General features: G+C 38.3%; 2 protein-coding genes across 3 annotated transcripts; both read left to right on the top strand.

Moving 5' to 3' along the window:
* The first annotated feature begins 7,359 nt into the window (after positions 1-7,359).
* On the top strand, positions 7,360-10,720 carry LOC131603860 (cyclin-dependent kinase F-1). Of its 2 annotated transcripts, XM_058876301.1 has the most exons (3): positions 7,360-7,911; positions 8,741-9,692; positions 10,581-10,720. In XM_058876301.1, exons 1-2 carry the CDS (start codon positions 7,423-7,425, stop codon positions 9,674-9,676), a joined length of 1,425 nt encoding a protein of 474 aa, XP_058732284.1. In that variant the 5' UTR covers positions 7,360-7,422; the 3' UTR covers positions 9,677-9,692; positions 10,581-10,720. The 2 variants fall into 2 exon arrangements, with proteins under 2 accessions (XP_058732284.1, XP_058732283.1); XM_058876300.1 differs by lacking the exon at positions 10,581-10,720 and having other exon boundaries at positions 8,741-10,083.
* Positions 10,721-10,954: 234 nt separating this feature from the next.
* Positions 10,955-15,807, top strand: LOC131606003 (uncharacterized). The gene is made up of 4 exons (XM_058878292.1): positions 10,955-12,621; positions 12,705-14,150; positions 14,223-15,170; positions 15,253-15,807. Exons 1-4 carry the CDS (start codon positions 12,439-12,441, stop codon positions 15,742-15,744), a joined length of 3,069 nt encoding a protein of 1,022 aa, XP_058734275.1. The 5' UTR covers positions 10,955-12,438; the 3' UTR covers positions 15,745-15,807.
* Positions 15,808-17,382: the final 1,575 nt, after the last annotated feature.

The raw sequence follows: 17,382 nt of genomic DNA on the forward strand, positions 1-17,382 counted from the left end.
ACTCTCGACACGTTCCCCAATCAGTATGAGTTCAGTGAATCCAGATGATGAACTCCCCAATAAATGACTATAGAAAGGACCAGTCAGTGTACTCATAAATATATCGACCAATTCTCTGTCAACTAAGGAGGGTTTGACTCTTCCAGCTAGATCTCTCCACTTTTGAGCATACTCCTTGAAACTTTCTTTAGGTCCCATGGACATGCTTTGTAGTTGCATGCGAGTTGGTGCGAGATCGGAATTATATTGGTATTGCTTATAGAAAGCAACAACTAAATCTTCCCACGTATGGATGTTGGTACTTTCCAGTTGATAGTACCATTCGAGTTGAGTTCCAGATAAGCTTTCCTGAAAGAAATGGATCCAGAGCCTCTTATCAGTAGTGTGAGGCTGAATCTTCCTTACATAAGACCTCAAGTGTAGTTTAGGACAAGAGACTCCATCATACTTAGCAAAGGCGGGAGTTTTGAATTTTGGAGGAATAATGACCCCAGGCACAAGTCCAAGCTCTTCAAAATCCAGCCCGGGTACCTTCTGAATTTCCACACTTCTCAGACGCTCTTCTAACATCTTGTATTTGTCATCGGGATGCTCGCCCTCATGGTAATAGTCCTCCTCTTCTTCAGAGAGTTTGGCAGAATCGTGGTTACTTTTTGCATCGGTTTTGATACTAGCATTATCATCTTGCTCATCCTCATCACTGTCTTCAGAGGTTTCAGCATCCCTGAGTTGCAAGATTGGTCTAAGCTTTTTTACTCGAGTCTTCTTACCCTTTTTCTTCTTCTTTTTAGTCAACATGGCTTTCAGCTCTTCTTGCCCTTTGGACAAATTCAGAATCAAGGCTTGGAACTCGGTGTTTTGAGCTTGAAGATCCTTAACTGATTGTTCGAGATTCATGATGCTGAAATAAACAGCGAGGAAGGATGAGAAACCCATCATAGGAAACCTGTTATGCAATGTTATGAATGCAAATGAAATGTTTTCAAGGATCTTTAAGGAATTTAGTTAGCAACTTTAGGAATTTAATTAGTCACAGCTTCGTCTGAAGAACCTTGGCTTTCATTTTTAAGCGTCCTTCTTTAAGAATCAAGCTCACCATATCGAGTGGGTCATAGCCTCCGATTCGGGATACTTCTTAGTTTGAAGGTACATGGCTAGAGGAAAATAAATCCTCTTACCCCTTAATAGGCACTTGTGTCTTTGAATTGGAATGTATGTGGCTAGAGGAAAATAAATCCTCTTGCCCCTTGATAGGAATTTAGTCCTTGATAAGAGTACCTGAAATCGTGCGCCCTAAATTCCTAGGATCCTTGAAAGGGTTAGTTAAATCATGTTATGCTTATGATGTCATGATGTCATGATGTCATGCACATGTGATGCATTAAGTAAGGCATAAGGTAATAAGGACGAAAAGTCCTACAAGCAAATCCTGCAAGGAAATAGAAGGGTTAGTAGCACACACAAGTAAGTCACACAAGTCACACATTTTTGCCTTAAGGTTAGGCTTGCACGTGGTCCACAGGTATGTACCCTCCCCCTGAAGTTTAGTTGGTTCAAACCTGTCCTATATAAAGATCGGGTTCTAGGGAGCTCATATCATTGACCTTTCTCGAAGGCGCTTATCTCAGTTCGGCAATCGAATCGCCGACCGAAAAGGTCCTGAAAGTCCAGTCCATATGAGTGTAGCTTCGAGTATCAACCAACTTCAGTCGGAACCAAAGCCAGCTATCTCGCTACTTTCTATAGGCCAAGGCCGAGTTCAACTATGGTTCTAAGGGCGAATTAGTGCTTAATGACACCACGCGGCAGCCAAGCATTTCCTCAGGTCGGATCCCAAGGAACACCAGGACAAACCAATGTGTCACACTAACGATGGCCATCAGATCAACCACATCAGTATACGCTGTGCAGTCTCCTTGATCTCATGCCATTTACTTAAGGTTCTCAGATCCGGGTTAGGATCTTTCACACATCAAGATACCCAAAACAGCTCTGCAAAAATAAAGCAAGCAAAGCAAACAATAGAAAACATTTAAGGTGAATCCTAAACTTTTAAGGTAACCCCTCTTTTATCGAAATTAATCCCCAGCAGAGTCGCCAGTTCTGTAATACGGTGAACTGACTTTATCGATCGAAATGTCGCGGTAAGCAAGAGTCGCCACCGACTTTTATTTTATCCAAACTATATTCGGAAAGGCAAAAAGAAACAGAAAAAAAAAACCTTTTAAGAAATCTGAGTTCGGGGGGTAATTTATGCAAAGGGAAGGTGTAAGGCACCCTTTGCATCCATGGTTTTCCATGGGCTCTTAATTGCTTTGCTTGCTCGTTTGTTTAGAAAATGTAGATGAAAGAGATAGGGACTTTAGCTTGTGAATAAGCGTTGCCCTTTTGAAAAATTATGAGAAAGAATATAATAAAAAGGTTTGAGCATTGCAAGGCAATTAGGGGCAATTACCTTAAACTCAGATGATAGGTCTCTTTTTAGCCTTTCAGAATGAAAGGGTCTATCCTTACCATAAGAGGGCAGGAAGCCTTTCGTTTGGAGGTTGAAGGGTCATCGAAGCATCCTTTGCCATAAGACTGTCCCATGCCATAGAAGGGCAGGTAGTCTAAGGTAAGGATCAGAATAAGCCTTTTCGTAGGCAGCCAGAAGATACCTCAGCCTTTTTCCGTAGGCAACTTCCGAGGGTCGAGGTCATATTTGTGTATCGAAGGCAGCATCATTTAGGGTCGCATGACCTTTAGTTATCGAGGCAGCATGGCTGAGGTATCCTCATATTCGAGGGACATGGCTTATTCTGCAAAAAAAAAACACAAAAGGCAACAGGCAACAGGCAACAGGCAACAAGGCAACAGAGAGGTTACCCCAAAAGCGTGCGTGTGTGCAACAATCACGTGATTATATTCAGAAAATTATCTTATAATTAATTATCTACATTGATTTAAGGCTTGCACTCCCTAAGATTACTAACCACACAATAGTATAACAATAATAATGGGGAAGGGAAATTGTAACCAGCGGAGGAGAGGGGAATTGAAACCAGCGGGATATAATTAAAAAATTAAAACAGAAAATATTAGAGTTAGGGTTACCAATACACGTAGCTTTGGTATTTGACAAACCCTGAAAAGGAAAAGATGGCAAACAAAAGAGGGTGAGTGTATGGCTAATTCGAGGGCGAACAAGATTAACCCTAAAATAAAGAATAGATAAATTTAAAATAATAACATAGGCAAAGGTACTTAGCTCTGGTTTGATCTGATATGGTTGATAGGGCGCCTTTAAGGTTAACCCTGAAAAGAAACAAGATGAAGGCGAAACAAACCCTTATATAAAATAAACCAAACAGAAAGTTAAATTAAATTAAGTAAAATACTTAACTTTGGGTTTTTGAATCAGGCGCGTATTCGGAGTGAACCATGTCGATAACCCTGAAAAGGCACAAAGAAACAGAAAGTTTTCAGTGTAGGAATGGTCCTCGTAAATCCTGATTAAGGCACAAGTTAACCATGGTTAATAAAAAAAAAGAAAGCCAGATTAATTATTGGTTTTCAACCTAATTAATTAAATCGGTGAAAATAAGGTTTTGATTAAATATCTCAAACCTAATACTTATTTTTAACTCAATTAATATGAATTAATAAAAATTAAACAACTAATTTAGGCAAATTAAATTAATTTAAACAAAACAAAAACAAATTATTAATAATAATTAATTATGTTTCTTACATAAAAAGTTTAAAGAGAAAAAAAGTTTCTTTGAAGAGTTTTTAGAGATTTATAGATATATATAAAACATTTATACAAAACATATAAACAAAAGAGTCATTTAAAAAAGAAAAAAAAAATGATAAAAGAAATTAGAAATCTCAGCTTGTAATCCGGTGTGGTAGCAGCCTGGAGGTACATGGTGTTCTTGCAGCTTCCTGGGCCTTCAGATTTACCTTGGTGGAGACCTGATGGCATGGATCTGAGTCCACATGGTAAGAGCGTGCGCATGCTCCCACCGGACCTGCATTAGAAAGGTTATGAAGAAAGAAAATAAAATGCAAAAGTCTGGGGGAAGGATCGAACAGAGTCCCTCCAAGTGATGGCTTTAACGCATCCGTCAATCCACTAGGCCATGCATCTCTTGCTGTCACTTGACCCACTCAAAGAAGAATATAAACAAAATAATTAAGTCAGAATTTTAAAAACGTTGCGCGCCCCCTGCTTCGTCTTCTTCGTTGAAAAGGCCACGCTTTTTGGCCACGGTTTTTTAGCATTGCCATAGCTATCTTGCTTCAAAACCGTGACTTCTCGGATGTGTTTCTTGATGCCTTAGGTCTCGATTGTGATTGGAAAACGATCAGTTGTTTCCTAGGAATGTTTTTGAATCCTCCAAAAGCTTTGAATCACCCTGCAAATTGGAAAACGAGTTTGAGATTTTCTTCAAGTTTTTGTGCTTCGGTTGTGGTCTTTGGCTGCAGAAATCGTGTCCCAAAAAATCCCCTAATGCGTTGTCCAAGCTGCATACTTATAGTTACATGAATTAGGGTAAACAAATGTGGAGAGAATCTACTTGAATCTTGATTTGCAAATTGTGAAGAATTGATTGAAATATGCCTCCAATCTTTCTAATTTTTTGTCCAATTTCAATATTCTCTTCCCAATATTTTTAATCACAAAATCTGATTTAATTATCCTGATATTCTCATCACATAATAGACCTAAAAATCAAATCTTTGATTTTCTATTATTTAATTAATTAAATTGAATTTTAAAATGAATTAAAAATCAAGATAAATAAAATAAATAATAAAATGGCATGGGATTGGGTCATGAGTCTTCTAATAAGATTAGAATCATGTTTGGATCAAAGAAGTATGGGCCCATTTGGAGATATTTGGAGTTTTGGCTCTACTTTGACCACAGTTGACCTTTTAGGTCAACCAGTCGACTGTTGACTTTCTGAACTTTTGAATGACCAGAGCTTTGAGATAGGTATTGATACTTGTCATGGAGATAGTGTGAGATATATTGAGCCATATGAGATGTCTTGGAGTCATTGATTCACTGATTTTCCTTTGAATGAGCCAGACCCTGGTTTTAGAGCCTTGTATAGAAGAGTGTGTCTTGGAGCTTTGTGTATTGATTTGTATTTGTGTAAGAGAAATTGTATGGGCAAATTTTGGGGTATGACAACACCCATCGCATCTTGCTTGAGAAATTTACAGCAGCTGAGTTTTTTTTCCATCCTCATCCTCAGTGGATACCTCCTATGGCACGTGCATCACCGTCCGAACATAGTGTTTCCTTGCCGAGCTGGTCTCACCACCCCCAGCAAAGGTGTTCAAAGTATGTCATGCACTCGCGTTTCGCGCACTTCTCCTGAGGTTTTGCCCTTCTTAGTATATGACTTTTCCGTCCCAGTCTCCTTCCGAGAAGGACTTCTCTTTCTAGCTGGTGACGAACCGTCATCCTTAACGGATGATAACAGCTTGTCGCGTTGAATTAGTGTTTCGATTTCCTTTTTGAGTTGTAGATAATCCTATATGTGGTGACCTTTCATGCGATGAAAGGAGCACCAAGGGTCGTCCTCTCTTCCCGTTACCGCGCCGACTAATTGAGCTCGGGGAGGTCTGGCTACCAGTCCCAAGTGATCTACTTCACGTAATATGTTGGCTCTTCTAATGTTGGGTGGGGTAAAGGATTTCGAGTTGCTATCGAAAGGCCTCCGACTTGGGCATGCTAGGCTCCGATCACGCGTCAAGTGTCGTTGTTTCTCCTTTCAAGTACCCTTCTCCGACCTGCTGGGAGGTCTCTCCTTTGCATCCCAGTGTCATTTCTCCATATTTTTTTCTCACCCTTAATGTATCATTCAGCCCTGTTCATCACTTCGTCCATGTTAAAGCCAGCTTTTGAGCCAGAGACTCATTGAAATTACCCGCTCTCATACCATTTTGGAAAGCCCCAACGAACATCTCCTGATTTAGGTGAGAAACCTTTATGGTCTCCTCGTTGAACTGTGTCATGTACTCCCGCAGAGACTCGGATGGTCCCTGACACACTTTGAACATACTGGTGGTGGACACCTTTCTAAGTTTGATAGCCGCAAAGTGTTGAACCATATTGCGAGTTAAATCTTGGTATCCGGTGAAAGAGGACCTCGGCAAACTCATGTACCAATGCAGGACGATATCTTTGAAAGTCCCTGCCATCAGCTTACATTTCAGAGAGTCGGAAGCTTCGACTATGGCCATCTGGATGTTGACAGAAATGACGTGCTCCTAAGGGGCGCTCTTGCCATCGAAGGATGTAAAGGGCAAGGGTTTAAAGTTCTTCGGCACTGCATCCTCCCAAACAGCTTCTGCCAAGGGTTGGAGGTCCAAAGGCTCCTCCTCGAAGGCGTCGTCATACCCTATTTGAGTTTGTAATGTTTGGACGTTGTCCTGGAGGTTCTTATTATGTTGTCTCAAGGTCTCCACCATGACCAGTATTTGTGTCATGTCTAGTGGAGGATCATCGCTGCCGGACGAAGGTTCATACATTTCGAGAATGAGAGTGGATGTGTAGTAGTGTGGCCTGAGAAAGTTCCTGTAAAACACGTTTGGACTACCTCCCAGAAGCGAACTTGATGAGGTTACAACTGTATAGGTTAACCTGAGAAGGTGATTGGATTGATTAAGGAATTCGAGCTACACGATGGGAGTATGCGTGAGATCAAGAGTGAATATGTCTTGCTTATCCCTCAGATGAGAGCCCTTGTTTATACCTCTGAAATGATGAACTGCAACTTTAATGAAGTGACTCTTGGAGACCCTCAGTAATGGCAATTGTCGTAACCTCTATCACCCTCCTTTAAGAGGCATAACACTCTGTAACGGTCCCAGCGCTCCTTCATATTCGTAACCGTCGCAACTGACTATAGTAGCTGGTCACCGAGGTGATGACTGGATACTCCCTCCGACTTGGGAAGATGTTCCGAGTAGGAGAGATGCTCTGACCTACTCGACTGTATACTGCAAACCGGTTTCCTTACCACTGTCACTTATCACAGAATCCGACTCCAACGTCGCCTAAGCATTTTTTATATGTACACAATGTATTTGAGATGGATTCGAAGATACATCCCTAAAATCTAAAAGTATTTTTTATTTTTCAAAAAGATGTGTGATAACCTTTTGAATGCGTTAAACAATTCCCTAATTTTTAAAACCACATACACACAAATGATAAATAAAAAATTGTAATTGTAATGAGGAAACTGGAATATATTATTTTTCACTAAATCAAAAATATGAAAACTATAGCATAAGAAATTAACAATAGTACTATATACTAATATTTCTCAAGAAAATAAATAAAATTATAAGGTAAGAAAAGAAATAAAATTGAAATAAACGTGTAGAGCCATTGTTTGTAACGTGAGTGAGACGAAGATGGGGACGGAGCGTCCATCCAAGAGTTGGAGCATCCATACCCGATCGGAGATCATCGCCAACTACCAAGTCATGGAACGCATCGGCTCCGGCGCATACGCCGACGTCTACCGCGGCCGTCGTCTCTCCGACGACCTAACCGTCGCTCTCAAGGAAATCCACGACTACCAGTCCGCTTTCCGAGAAATCGAAGCGTTGCAGATGCTTCAAGGCTCTCAGAACGTTATCGTCATGCACGAGTACTTCTGGCGCGAAGATGAAGACGCGGTTCTCGTTCTTGAGTATCTTACCACTGATTTGACTACGGTTATTTCCAATGCTTCTAAGGAAGGTGCTTCGCTTCCTGTTGGTGAGATGAAACGGTGGATGATTCAGATTCTTTCTGGTCTTGATGCTTGTCACCGGAATATGATTGTTCATCGTGATTTGAAGCCTTCTAATCTGTTGATTTCGGATAGCGGTGTTCTTAAATTGGCTGATTTTGGACAGGTAAACCTATTTACCCTAATCATCCTCCGTTCATTTGGTGTATATGTTTACTAGACAAACATCTATAAAAACTATAAGAGAAGTTATTAAGAAAGATCTTGAGATTAACGATTTGGGTAGAAGCATGGTTCTGGATAAAACATTATGGCGGAAGTTGATCCATATAGCCGACCCTAAATAGTGGGATAAGGCTTGGTTGTTGTTGTTGTATGTTTACTAGAAGAGAAATGCTGATAATTATGAAACAGAAACAGAAGAATTACATGACAAATATCATTTCAAGCTTGAGAAACATCGAATTTCATACTAAGCTTGGTTTGTGGTGTGAGTGTGACCATGTGGTATGCTCGATGATGCGATTTTATGCGCTTTCAGCTCGATTTGTGTCTGCGATAGCCGCCCTTGCATGCATAAAGGCAGGGCACCAAAATTCTACTTACTCCATACTGCAACTGCGTGGTAAATAGTACAGGTTTTACTAGGAACTCGCTTAGTGGCATAGAACATTTAATGCTATGGGTATATTTGTGATAAGATTTCAAATTTATAAGATTAATTAGATGAGCTCCTTGGTCTTGGTGTTTTTTGTGATTTTTTTTCTTTTATTAGAGACCAGAGGTAGTAATATTTAGTTTGAGGACGTTTATTTTTTATTATGCTTATTAGGGGGTTATCTAAGACCAGGAGGAGCTTATTTACTATGATTTTAGGCTATAAATTCAGAATGTTGTGTTTGAGTTTAAGTTGAAGGAATATTTTGCAATTGCATCCAAAGGTGTGTGCATTTGGTTTTTGTCTGGAATGAAATGTTTCTGACTAATTTTCTCAGGCAAGGATACTCACAGAACCTGGATTTGATGCTTTTGAAGGGAATCCACCACCGAGCGAGCATGATGGTTCTAATCATGAAAGTTCACTTCATCATCCTGAAGTTTTTCCTCTCACCGACAACTTAAATCAATTTGGATGTGGAAATCAAGAGCAGGGAAGCAGTCATAATGAGTATTTTAGTGTTTTAGACGAGCTGAAAACGAAGAGTTCTGTGGAAGACACTGAAAAGGATACAAGCATTCCAGACGGAAATACTTCTTGTCTTGCAACGTGCACAACAAGTGATATGGATAATGATCCTATGAGAACTTCTTTTAGTTATGAAGCAATGGAGCAGGAAGATAAAGAACATGGTGGTTTCACATCATGTGTTGGAACTCGTTGGTTCCGGGCTCCGGAGTTGCTTTATGGATCCATAAACTATGGTTTAGAAATTGATCTCTGGTCACTTGGCTGTATTTTTGCGGAACTCATGACTCTGAAACCCTTGTTTCCTGGAACGGCTGATATTGACCAGCTCAGCAAAATTATTAATGTTTTGGGCAACCTTGACGAGAGAGCTTGGCCTGGCTGCTCAGAACTTCCTGATTACAGAATAATCTCGTTTAGCAAGGTAGAAAACCCTCCTGGTGTTGAAGCCTGCCTGCCCAACCGCTCAGCCGATGAAGTATCTCTTGTCAAAAACCTGGTTTGTTATGATCCGTCTAGGAGGGCTACAACAATGGAGCTACTCCAGGACAAGTACTTTAACGAAGAACCTCTTCCTGTTCCCATTTCTGAGTTGCGAGTTCCTCTGACTAGAAATACTGAAGATGAGGATTCTATTGGTGGGTGGCAGGATTACAATGACATGGGTTCTGATTCTGATTTCGATGACTTTGGCCCTATGAATTTCACCAGAACTGACAATGGTTTCTCCATACAGTTTCCTTGAACTTGATGAATTTCAGGTACACCATATTCTTGGAATCGCTGTTTCGTTTGTGTTGTTTAACTTATATTTTCTCACGGAACATCATCTGATGTTTCCATTTGTGCTGCTCAACTTATATTATATTCGCATCTTGTGGAGAGTCTGATGTTTCCATATGTGTTTCTCGGCTTACATTTTACTCGCGGAACATCATGTGGAAAGTCTGCAGTGATGAGACTATTTGTAAGGAAATCTATTTTTCTGTTATGACATGTGTTGTGAATTATAGTATAATCAGTGTAAAGCAAGCAGCATGATGATGGATTGTATGTTAGTGTTACAATGATATATGTTGTTGATGTAGTACAGCATTTTTTGAACACTGAACTTTTAACGAGTGGAATAAACTCCTACCTTTATGGTTTAAACTTTAAATCCACATGGAAATTTTGCAATGCAACTGTATACATAGAAAGCCAAATGCTACATGCTCTTTGTTCCTTGAAATCCTTATTCTCTTAAAACTGGATGAAAAATGAAGGATATTACTACATTAAGCACCACCAAGCACCACCAAGCACCGAGTATACAACTGCATAAAATCTTTGTTTTGTCCTGTATCCTGATTGGTTATGTCCACTCAATATATTTTTTGCCTGTGTTCTTATCTATCCATCCAATCTGAAAGGGAACTGAAGTCAAAGCATAATCTTGTGTAGTCATGCAACCTGTCTCTGATAATGAATACTATTTGCTCTGCAGACATAACCTAAAATCGGCTGTAGGTTTCTGTCTGCTCTTTGATTAAAATAAGTTGCTTATGTTCTTCTTTTATTGATTCTGTATTATAGAAGTTTTATTATAAGTATTATTTTTATATATGTATTTAACAAAGGCTATATCTTGTGAGTTGTGATTTATGTAGGTATTACTATTGTTCTTTTCCCCCTCTCTAATACCGAGCAAGTCAGACATCTTGATTGTAGAGAGTGCACTGAGTGCACGGGTTATATTATATTCATCTCAAGTTTTAAGTAGTTTTAAGTATTATTTAGATTTATCGTAGTTTAATTATCATAAGACAATTAGAGGTCTTATTTAACTTGGATTTAATATTGACAAATTTATAAGTCCTATTCATTCATTCGTGATAAATTTTAAATTTTGTGTGGTAGTTCGTCATGTATGCGATCATGATTATAGATAGTGTTAAACATCAAACTACATGTTTAACAATTCTTTTTATTGAATGTTTATATCCACAGAAAAATAAAAGAATAAAGAAAATGATTTAGACTTTAAGAAAAAAAATAATTTAGACTTTGAAGATTGATCACCATGCCTCTTTTATTCTTTTATGCCCCACCCAAAAAGAATCGAAGGTGGTTTGACTTTATGATAGACTAAACAATTGTTATGTCTTCAACAAGTCGAGTTCATATCATTGAGTTATTTGAATTGTAATGGGTAGTTCAATTGAGGGTTAACTTGTCCACACCAAATGATTATTAAGAGAAACTGTGTTCACTTTAATGTATTTATGGTTTTACTTGATTCTAAAATATGAGTGAGGATTCTTTCATTTCTTAAAAGGAGTAGAGTTTTGAAAAATGGAGAGCTTTGTTACTAAAGTTTGTTTAAATGTATAAATGCATATATGTTTGAGAGTGATAATATGTATTTTGTGTAATTTGATTTCTTATAATCTCAGCATTACTAATTGAAAGAAGAAAAAAAATCCCTGCCCTCTTTTAATTAGATGTTTTTTGTCTGTTTTTATTTTGATTGCAACAATATAAAGACAACTATCGCCATTTTAAAGATGATTTAAGAGTTTTTTATGTCAATTGAGACAATAATTATGCCACTTCGAACAATTATTGTTAATTCGATATTTATTTCATTTCATATTAAAAGTAATGTATGAAAAAAAATTAAAATTCTATTTTAAAAAGATAGCAACAAATAACAACTAAGTAGGGTGCACAACTTAACTTAATAAGTTATCCATGCTTTTATCTAAATCCGATTATTAAAAATTGAGTTTAATGGCTATGTACTGATAGTGTAAAACAGTTTTACACTGTCATCCAATAGAAAACAACCAATTTACCATGTCATTAAAAAAATTTAAAGATAAAAGTGTGATGGAATTGGATACATGGTTGTGATTAGTTGACAGTGTAAAACTATTTTACACTGTCAGTGCATCACCCCTTTTCTCTTAAAAATTTAAGCATTTATAATAGAGTTACCTTACAATAGAATTTACCTGTCTATTCTTTTTATAATACAATTTTCATGTTTTACTTTTAAAAGTCTAAGTCACTTAATCCTACTTTTCACAAATTTTTTTTACTATGTGTTATCTCAAAACTTTTTTATAATATTGTCATTTTTTTTTTAATTTTACTACATATTCAATCAAACATTCTGATATCTTTTATATTTATTTTATTTTCGTGTTAGTTCTCTTTGTGCCCTAGTTGACATCCTTATACAATAAGAAGAGGGTTAAATAGTGTTCACCCCCCTGCCAAATAAGCGATATTCGGTTTTCCCCCTCATTAAAAAAAAATTTAGCCTTGGCCCCTTAACAAATAAAGATTCTCCAGAGGGAAACCTTAATGAGGGAGATTCCATCAGAACAGCCTACGTGTAATGGATCTTCTGGCTTATGTGGCATGGGGGTGACACGGTGGCAGTGTCTTCTCATATTTCTTCATCCTTATATACATAATCCCCCTTGCAATTTTAGGGTTTAACATTGTTAGAAACTTGAAATGGGGAAGAAGAAGCGTGTGTGTAAGAAAAAGGCTCCGCCACCGTCAAAGGCCACCAAACCGCCGTCACAGTCCAAGCAAAGGAAGAAAAAGGAGCAGGAGGCGGTAAAGCCCAAGACGGAGAAGCAAGTCAGGCATGCAAACAAGAACGAAGAAGGAGGAACCTCCGTTCGTGATGAGGAGGTATGTGTACCTAGTCTTTCGTTTTTTCAGTTAAGATTAGTATCAATGTTGGGTTTTTGTAATGTATGATTATTCTATTTCAGTTTAACGATGAGTTCAGTGCTGTTATCCAATATGGTGGGGAGTTTGTGTTTCTGAACGATGGTCGTACGATTTATAGAGGAGGTATGTCGTCGTTAGTTTCGGGACTCCGTTTAGAAGAGTTTACCTTGGATAGTATACATAGGTTGGTGATGGGTTGGGGTTACCGTGAAGGGACATATAGAATCTGGACTCTAATTCGTGAAATATATGAAGATTATTTTCAGATTAGAAAGGATGATGATTGTTATGACTTTGCTACATATAACTGTGTGAATCGAATTGACGGGGAACTTTTTATAGAGCATGATGTTGTAGATATTGGAGCAACCGTAAGACTTCCTAGGTGTGTTAATGAGGTTGGTGAGATGGAAGGAAGTGATGAAGAAGAGGTTGAGGGGCTAGGTGATAGTGAAGATGAGAGGGCCACTGCGCTTGTTGATGGTTTTGAGGGGATAGATATAAGTTTACCACAGAAAGAGGTCCCAAAAGTTGCTGAATATGTTAGTGTTAGTAAAGAGAAACCTTGCGAGGAAGATGAATATGTTAGTGATGAGTTGGAAAGTTCTGACCCTGATTTGTCTGACAGTGAGAAAGCTAAAGTCCAAAAGTTTGAAAAGTTCAAAAAGGAGCATTTAAATAAGGATTTTAAATTTCAGTGGGGTATGGAATTCAACTCCCTAGATGAATTTAGGTATGCCATACGTGAATGGTCTGTATTAAATGGGAGACAAATTACTTTTGTCAAAAATGAAAGTGATAGGGTTAGGGTGGTGTGCAGGGCCACTTGTGGGTTTTTAATGCTATGCTCCAAAGTGGGCCACAAGAGGACATTTGCTATAAAAACCATTGTAGACAAACACACTTGTGCTAGGGTTTTAGACAATAAATCTGCAAATTCAAGGTGGGTGGCTAAGATTGTTTTGAAGAAGATGCAGACCTCACAAGATGTCAGAATCACTGATATTATACAAGATCTGAGGCAAAATTACTCTGTAGGTATAACTGTTTGTAGGGCTTGGAAAGCAAAACTCATAGCCAAGAAGATGTTGGAGGGAGATGCAGATAGGCAATATGCAATATTGAGGAGGTATGCTGCAGAGTTATTAAGGGCCAGCTCTGGAAACACTTTGGCTATAACTGTTGAAAGGCCTAACCCAACAATCCCACCAAGATTTGGTTGCTTCTATTTCTGCTTTGAGGGATGTAAAAAGGGTTTCATTAATGGATGTAGGCCCTTTGTGGGAGTGGATGGCTGCCATCTTAAAACAAAGTATGGTGGTCAATTGCTAATTGCTGTAGGGAGGGACCCTAATGATCAGTATTTTCCACTTGCTTTTGGGGTTGTGGAGACAGAAACAAAAGAAAGCTGGAAGTGGTTCTTGGAGCTGTTGATGAATGATGTGGGCCAGAGCAACAGATATGTGTTCATATCAGACCAACAAAAGGTATGTTTTCATGAGACTTTTGTCAACCTCTATAGTTATTGTTGTGTGTTACTAATGTAATTCAACTTGCAGGGTCTTGTTGCAGTCTTTGAAGAGATGTTTGAGAGAATTGAGCACAGGGTTTGTTTAAGGCATCTATATGCCAATTTCAAGAAAAAATTTGGAGGGGGTGCACTCATTAGAGATCTAATGATGGAGGCTGCAAAAGCCACTTACTACCAAGGCTGGTTACAAAAGATGAATGAATTGAAGTTGATAGATCTTGATGCCTGGACATGGTTAATGGGTGTTCCTCCAAAGTCATGGTGTAAGCATGCTTTTTCCTTTTACCCTAAATGTGATGTACTAATGAATAACATATCTGAATCATTTAATGCTACTATTTTAAGTGTAAGAGACAAACCTATTTTGACCATGTGTGAGTGGATTAGGCTGTACTTGATGAATAGATGTTCTGCCTCATCAGCCAAACTAAAAAAATGGCCTCATAAAGTAATGCCAATACCTAGGAAGAGACTTGATAAAGAAGTCATGCTAAGTGGGCATTGGTTGCCCACTTGGGCAATGGATGAGACATTTGAGGTGAATCATTCATATAATGGTCAGAAGTTTGTAGTTGACATTGCTAAGAGAAGTTGTACTTGTAATTTCTGGGAGCTAGTTGGCATCCCTTGTAGACATGCTATTGCTGCTCTATCTTTCAGACAACAGAATCCAGAAGACTTTGTAGACAGTTGCTATCATAGGGACAAGTATGCCATATGTTATAGTTTTCCTATAAGTCCAATCAATGGTGAAGAAATGTGGCCTGAGGTAGATGCTGATCCAATAATGCCCCCCATGTACAAGAGAGGTCCTGGCAGGCCTAAGAAATTAAGGATTAGGGAGTGTGGAGAAGAAGGTGCTAGAAGAAGGAGATTACCAGGTGTGTCTTATAGGTGCACCATTTGTGACAAATTTGGTCACAATGCTCAAACTTGCAAAAGCACAACTCAGAATCCCAATGCACTTAAAAGAAAGGTATGTCTACTCCCTATTACAACTCAAAATGTTTTTTCAACCTGTATATGAAATTAACAAATGCTGTTCTTCATTCATGTAGAAAAAGGTTAAGTTGGATGCTCAAACTGCTGCAACTCATGGAGCTGAGACTGGTGCAACTGATGTTCCCCAAAGTGATGCAACTGATGGAGTTCAAACTGATGCAACTCATGGAGCTGAGTCTGGTGCAACTGCAGTGACCCAAACTGCTGCAACTGATGGAGTCCAAAGTGCTGCAACAGATGGAGTTCAAACTGAGACAAATCAGACTGATTTTTTTGGAGACATTACTGATGATGTGATCTCAAGCCTGCCAGAGTTTAACTCTACCCAATGCTCTGCTGTGGATGGAGCCTCACAAAGGAGAGGTAAGAAAAAGATGTCACCTACCAAGCCAATCAAGAGGAGGACAAGTGAAAGACAGAAGTTGTTCTGGTTTAAAAAACCAATAACTGGCCCAGGTGCTACCTCTGAACAACCAATATCAGTGACTGATGAAGATAACAATGATGAGTCAAGGCGTGGGAAGAAGAAATTGAAGAAGAACTATTAAGTCATGATTATGTATAAGTCCTAGTTATGTATAATGCTAGTGAACTTCAATATTTTGTTTATGTGCTTTTTTTGGATGTACAATGATGATGTATTTTGGTACAATATTGGTACAATGGTTGTCCTTTTGTTATCCATTTTGTCTGTTAAGTAATGATATCCTTTTGTTATCCATTTTTTCTGTTAAGTAATTTTATGCTACATTATCAACCAAATTTTACAACAAATTATAACAATTTAATGAATCATACTAAATCACAATATTGTCTCAAATATGAGTCACATTTTTTCTGTTAACAAAAACACATTACATTGCATATAACTGTCAGTTACATTTTTGTCTCAAATATGACTTCATTTCATTACATATATGTGTACATTACACCAAACAAAAACCAGGACATAAACAATGCCAATTTCAGATGGGAAATGCTTCTCTTCAAAACAGCCTGCTTCAATTTGGTTTTTTCCAGAATTCCTTCCATCAACTTAACCTTCATATTTGCCAATTCACAGTCCTTGCATAAATGTTCTGAACTGCTGATTTCGTCATCCCAAATAAAAAAATCACAACTATGATCCATCTGCAACAATTACAAAACAACAATCTTATTCAATGTTCAGTAAACCCATTTAACAAAAAAATGAAATACCTAAAACCTTACTCCTGCATTCTTGCACTTCCAGAATTTTCGTCCGCGATTCTTGGACGTCTTAGCTACCCACATCTTCATGGGACGACTGCATCCACAGGTGGGGATCTTGAAATTCACGTTGGAGGTGTAGGAATTGCAGCTACCGATGCTTTTACTGGTTTCCATTTCCACAGGTGAGAGTATGAACGAAGAGAGGATGAAGCAACTGGAACCACGAAGAGAGGATGAACCCTAATATTTGGGAATAAACCCACCCACGATTGGCCCTGAAGAAGCAAGAATGGAAGAAAATCAGAATGAGATGACATCGTGAACCCTAAATCCCAAATTATAGAGGAAGACACTGCCACCGTGTCACCCCCATGCCACATAAGCCAGAAGATCCATTACACGTAGGCTGTTCTGATGGAATCTCCCTCATTAAGGTTTCCCTCTGGAGAATCTTTATTTGTTAAGGGGCCAAGGCTAAATTTTTTTTTAATGAGGGGGAAAACCGAATATCGCTTATTTGGCAGGGGGGTAAACACTATTTAACCCATAAGAAGATAATCAAATCATCTCATGACACATACTCCATCTCTTATAAAACACAAACAAAACGCATATTAGAAGGTTATTGTCTTTTATCAAAGTTTTAAATTGAATTTGTGTTTAACAATTCATTTGAGAAATGTTTTTTTCGAATTCTTAACAAAACCAACATGAAAACAAAGAAGCAGTGTATTTCGCATCTTTTTAAAAGAAAAAACCGACGTAAAAACAAAGAAGTGTATCTCGCATCCTTTTAAAAGAAAAAACCAACGTGAAAACAAAAAAGCAGTGTATCTCGCATCCTTTTAAAAGAAAAAAATCAACGTGAAAACAAAAAAGTGTATCTCGCATCCTTTTAAAAGAAAAAAATCAACGTGAAAACAAAGAAGCAGTGTATCTCGCATCCTTTTAAAAGAAAAAATCAACGTGAAAACAAAGCAGTGTATCTTGCA

The sequence above is a fragment of the Vicia villosa genome, linkage group LG5 (assembly GCF_029867415.1).
Source record: "Vicia villosa cultivar HV-30 ecotype Madison, WI linkage group LG5, Vvil1.0, whole genome shotgun sequence".
NCBI classification, from domain to species: domain Eukaryota; kingdom Viridiplantae; phylum Streptophyta; class Magnoliopsida; order Fabales; family Fabaceae; genus Vicia; species Vicia villosa.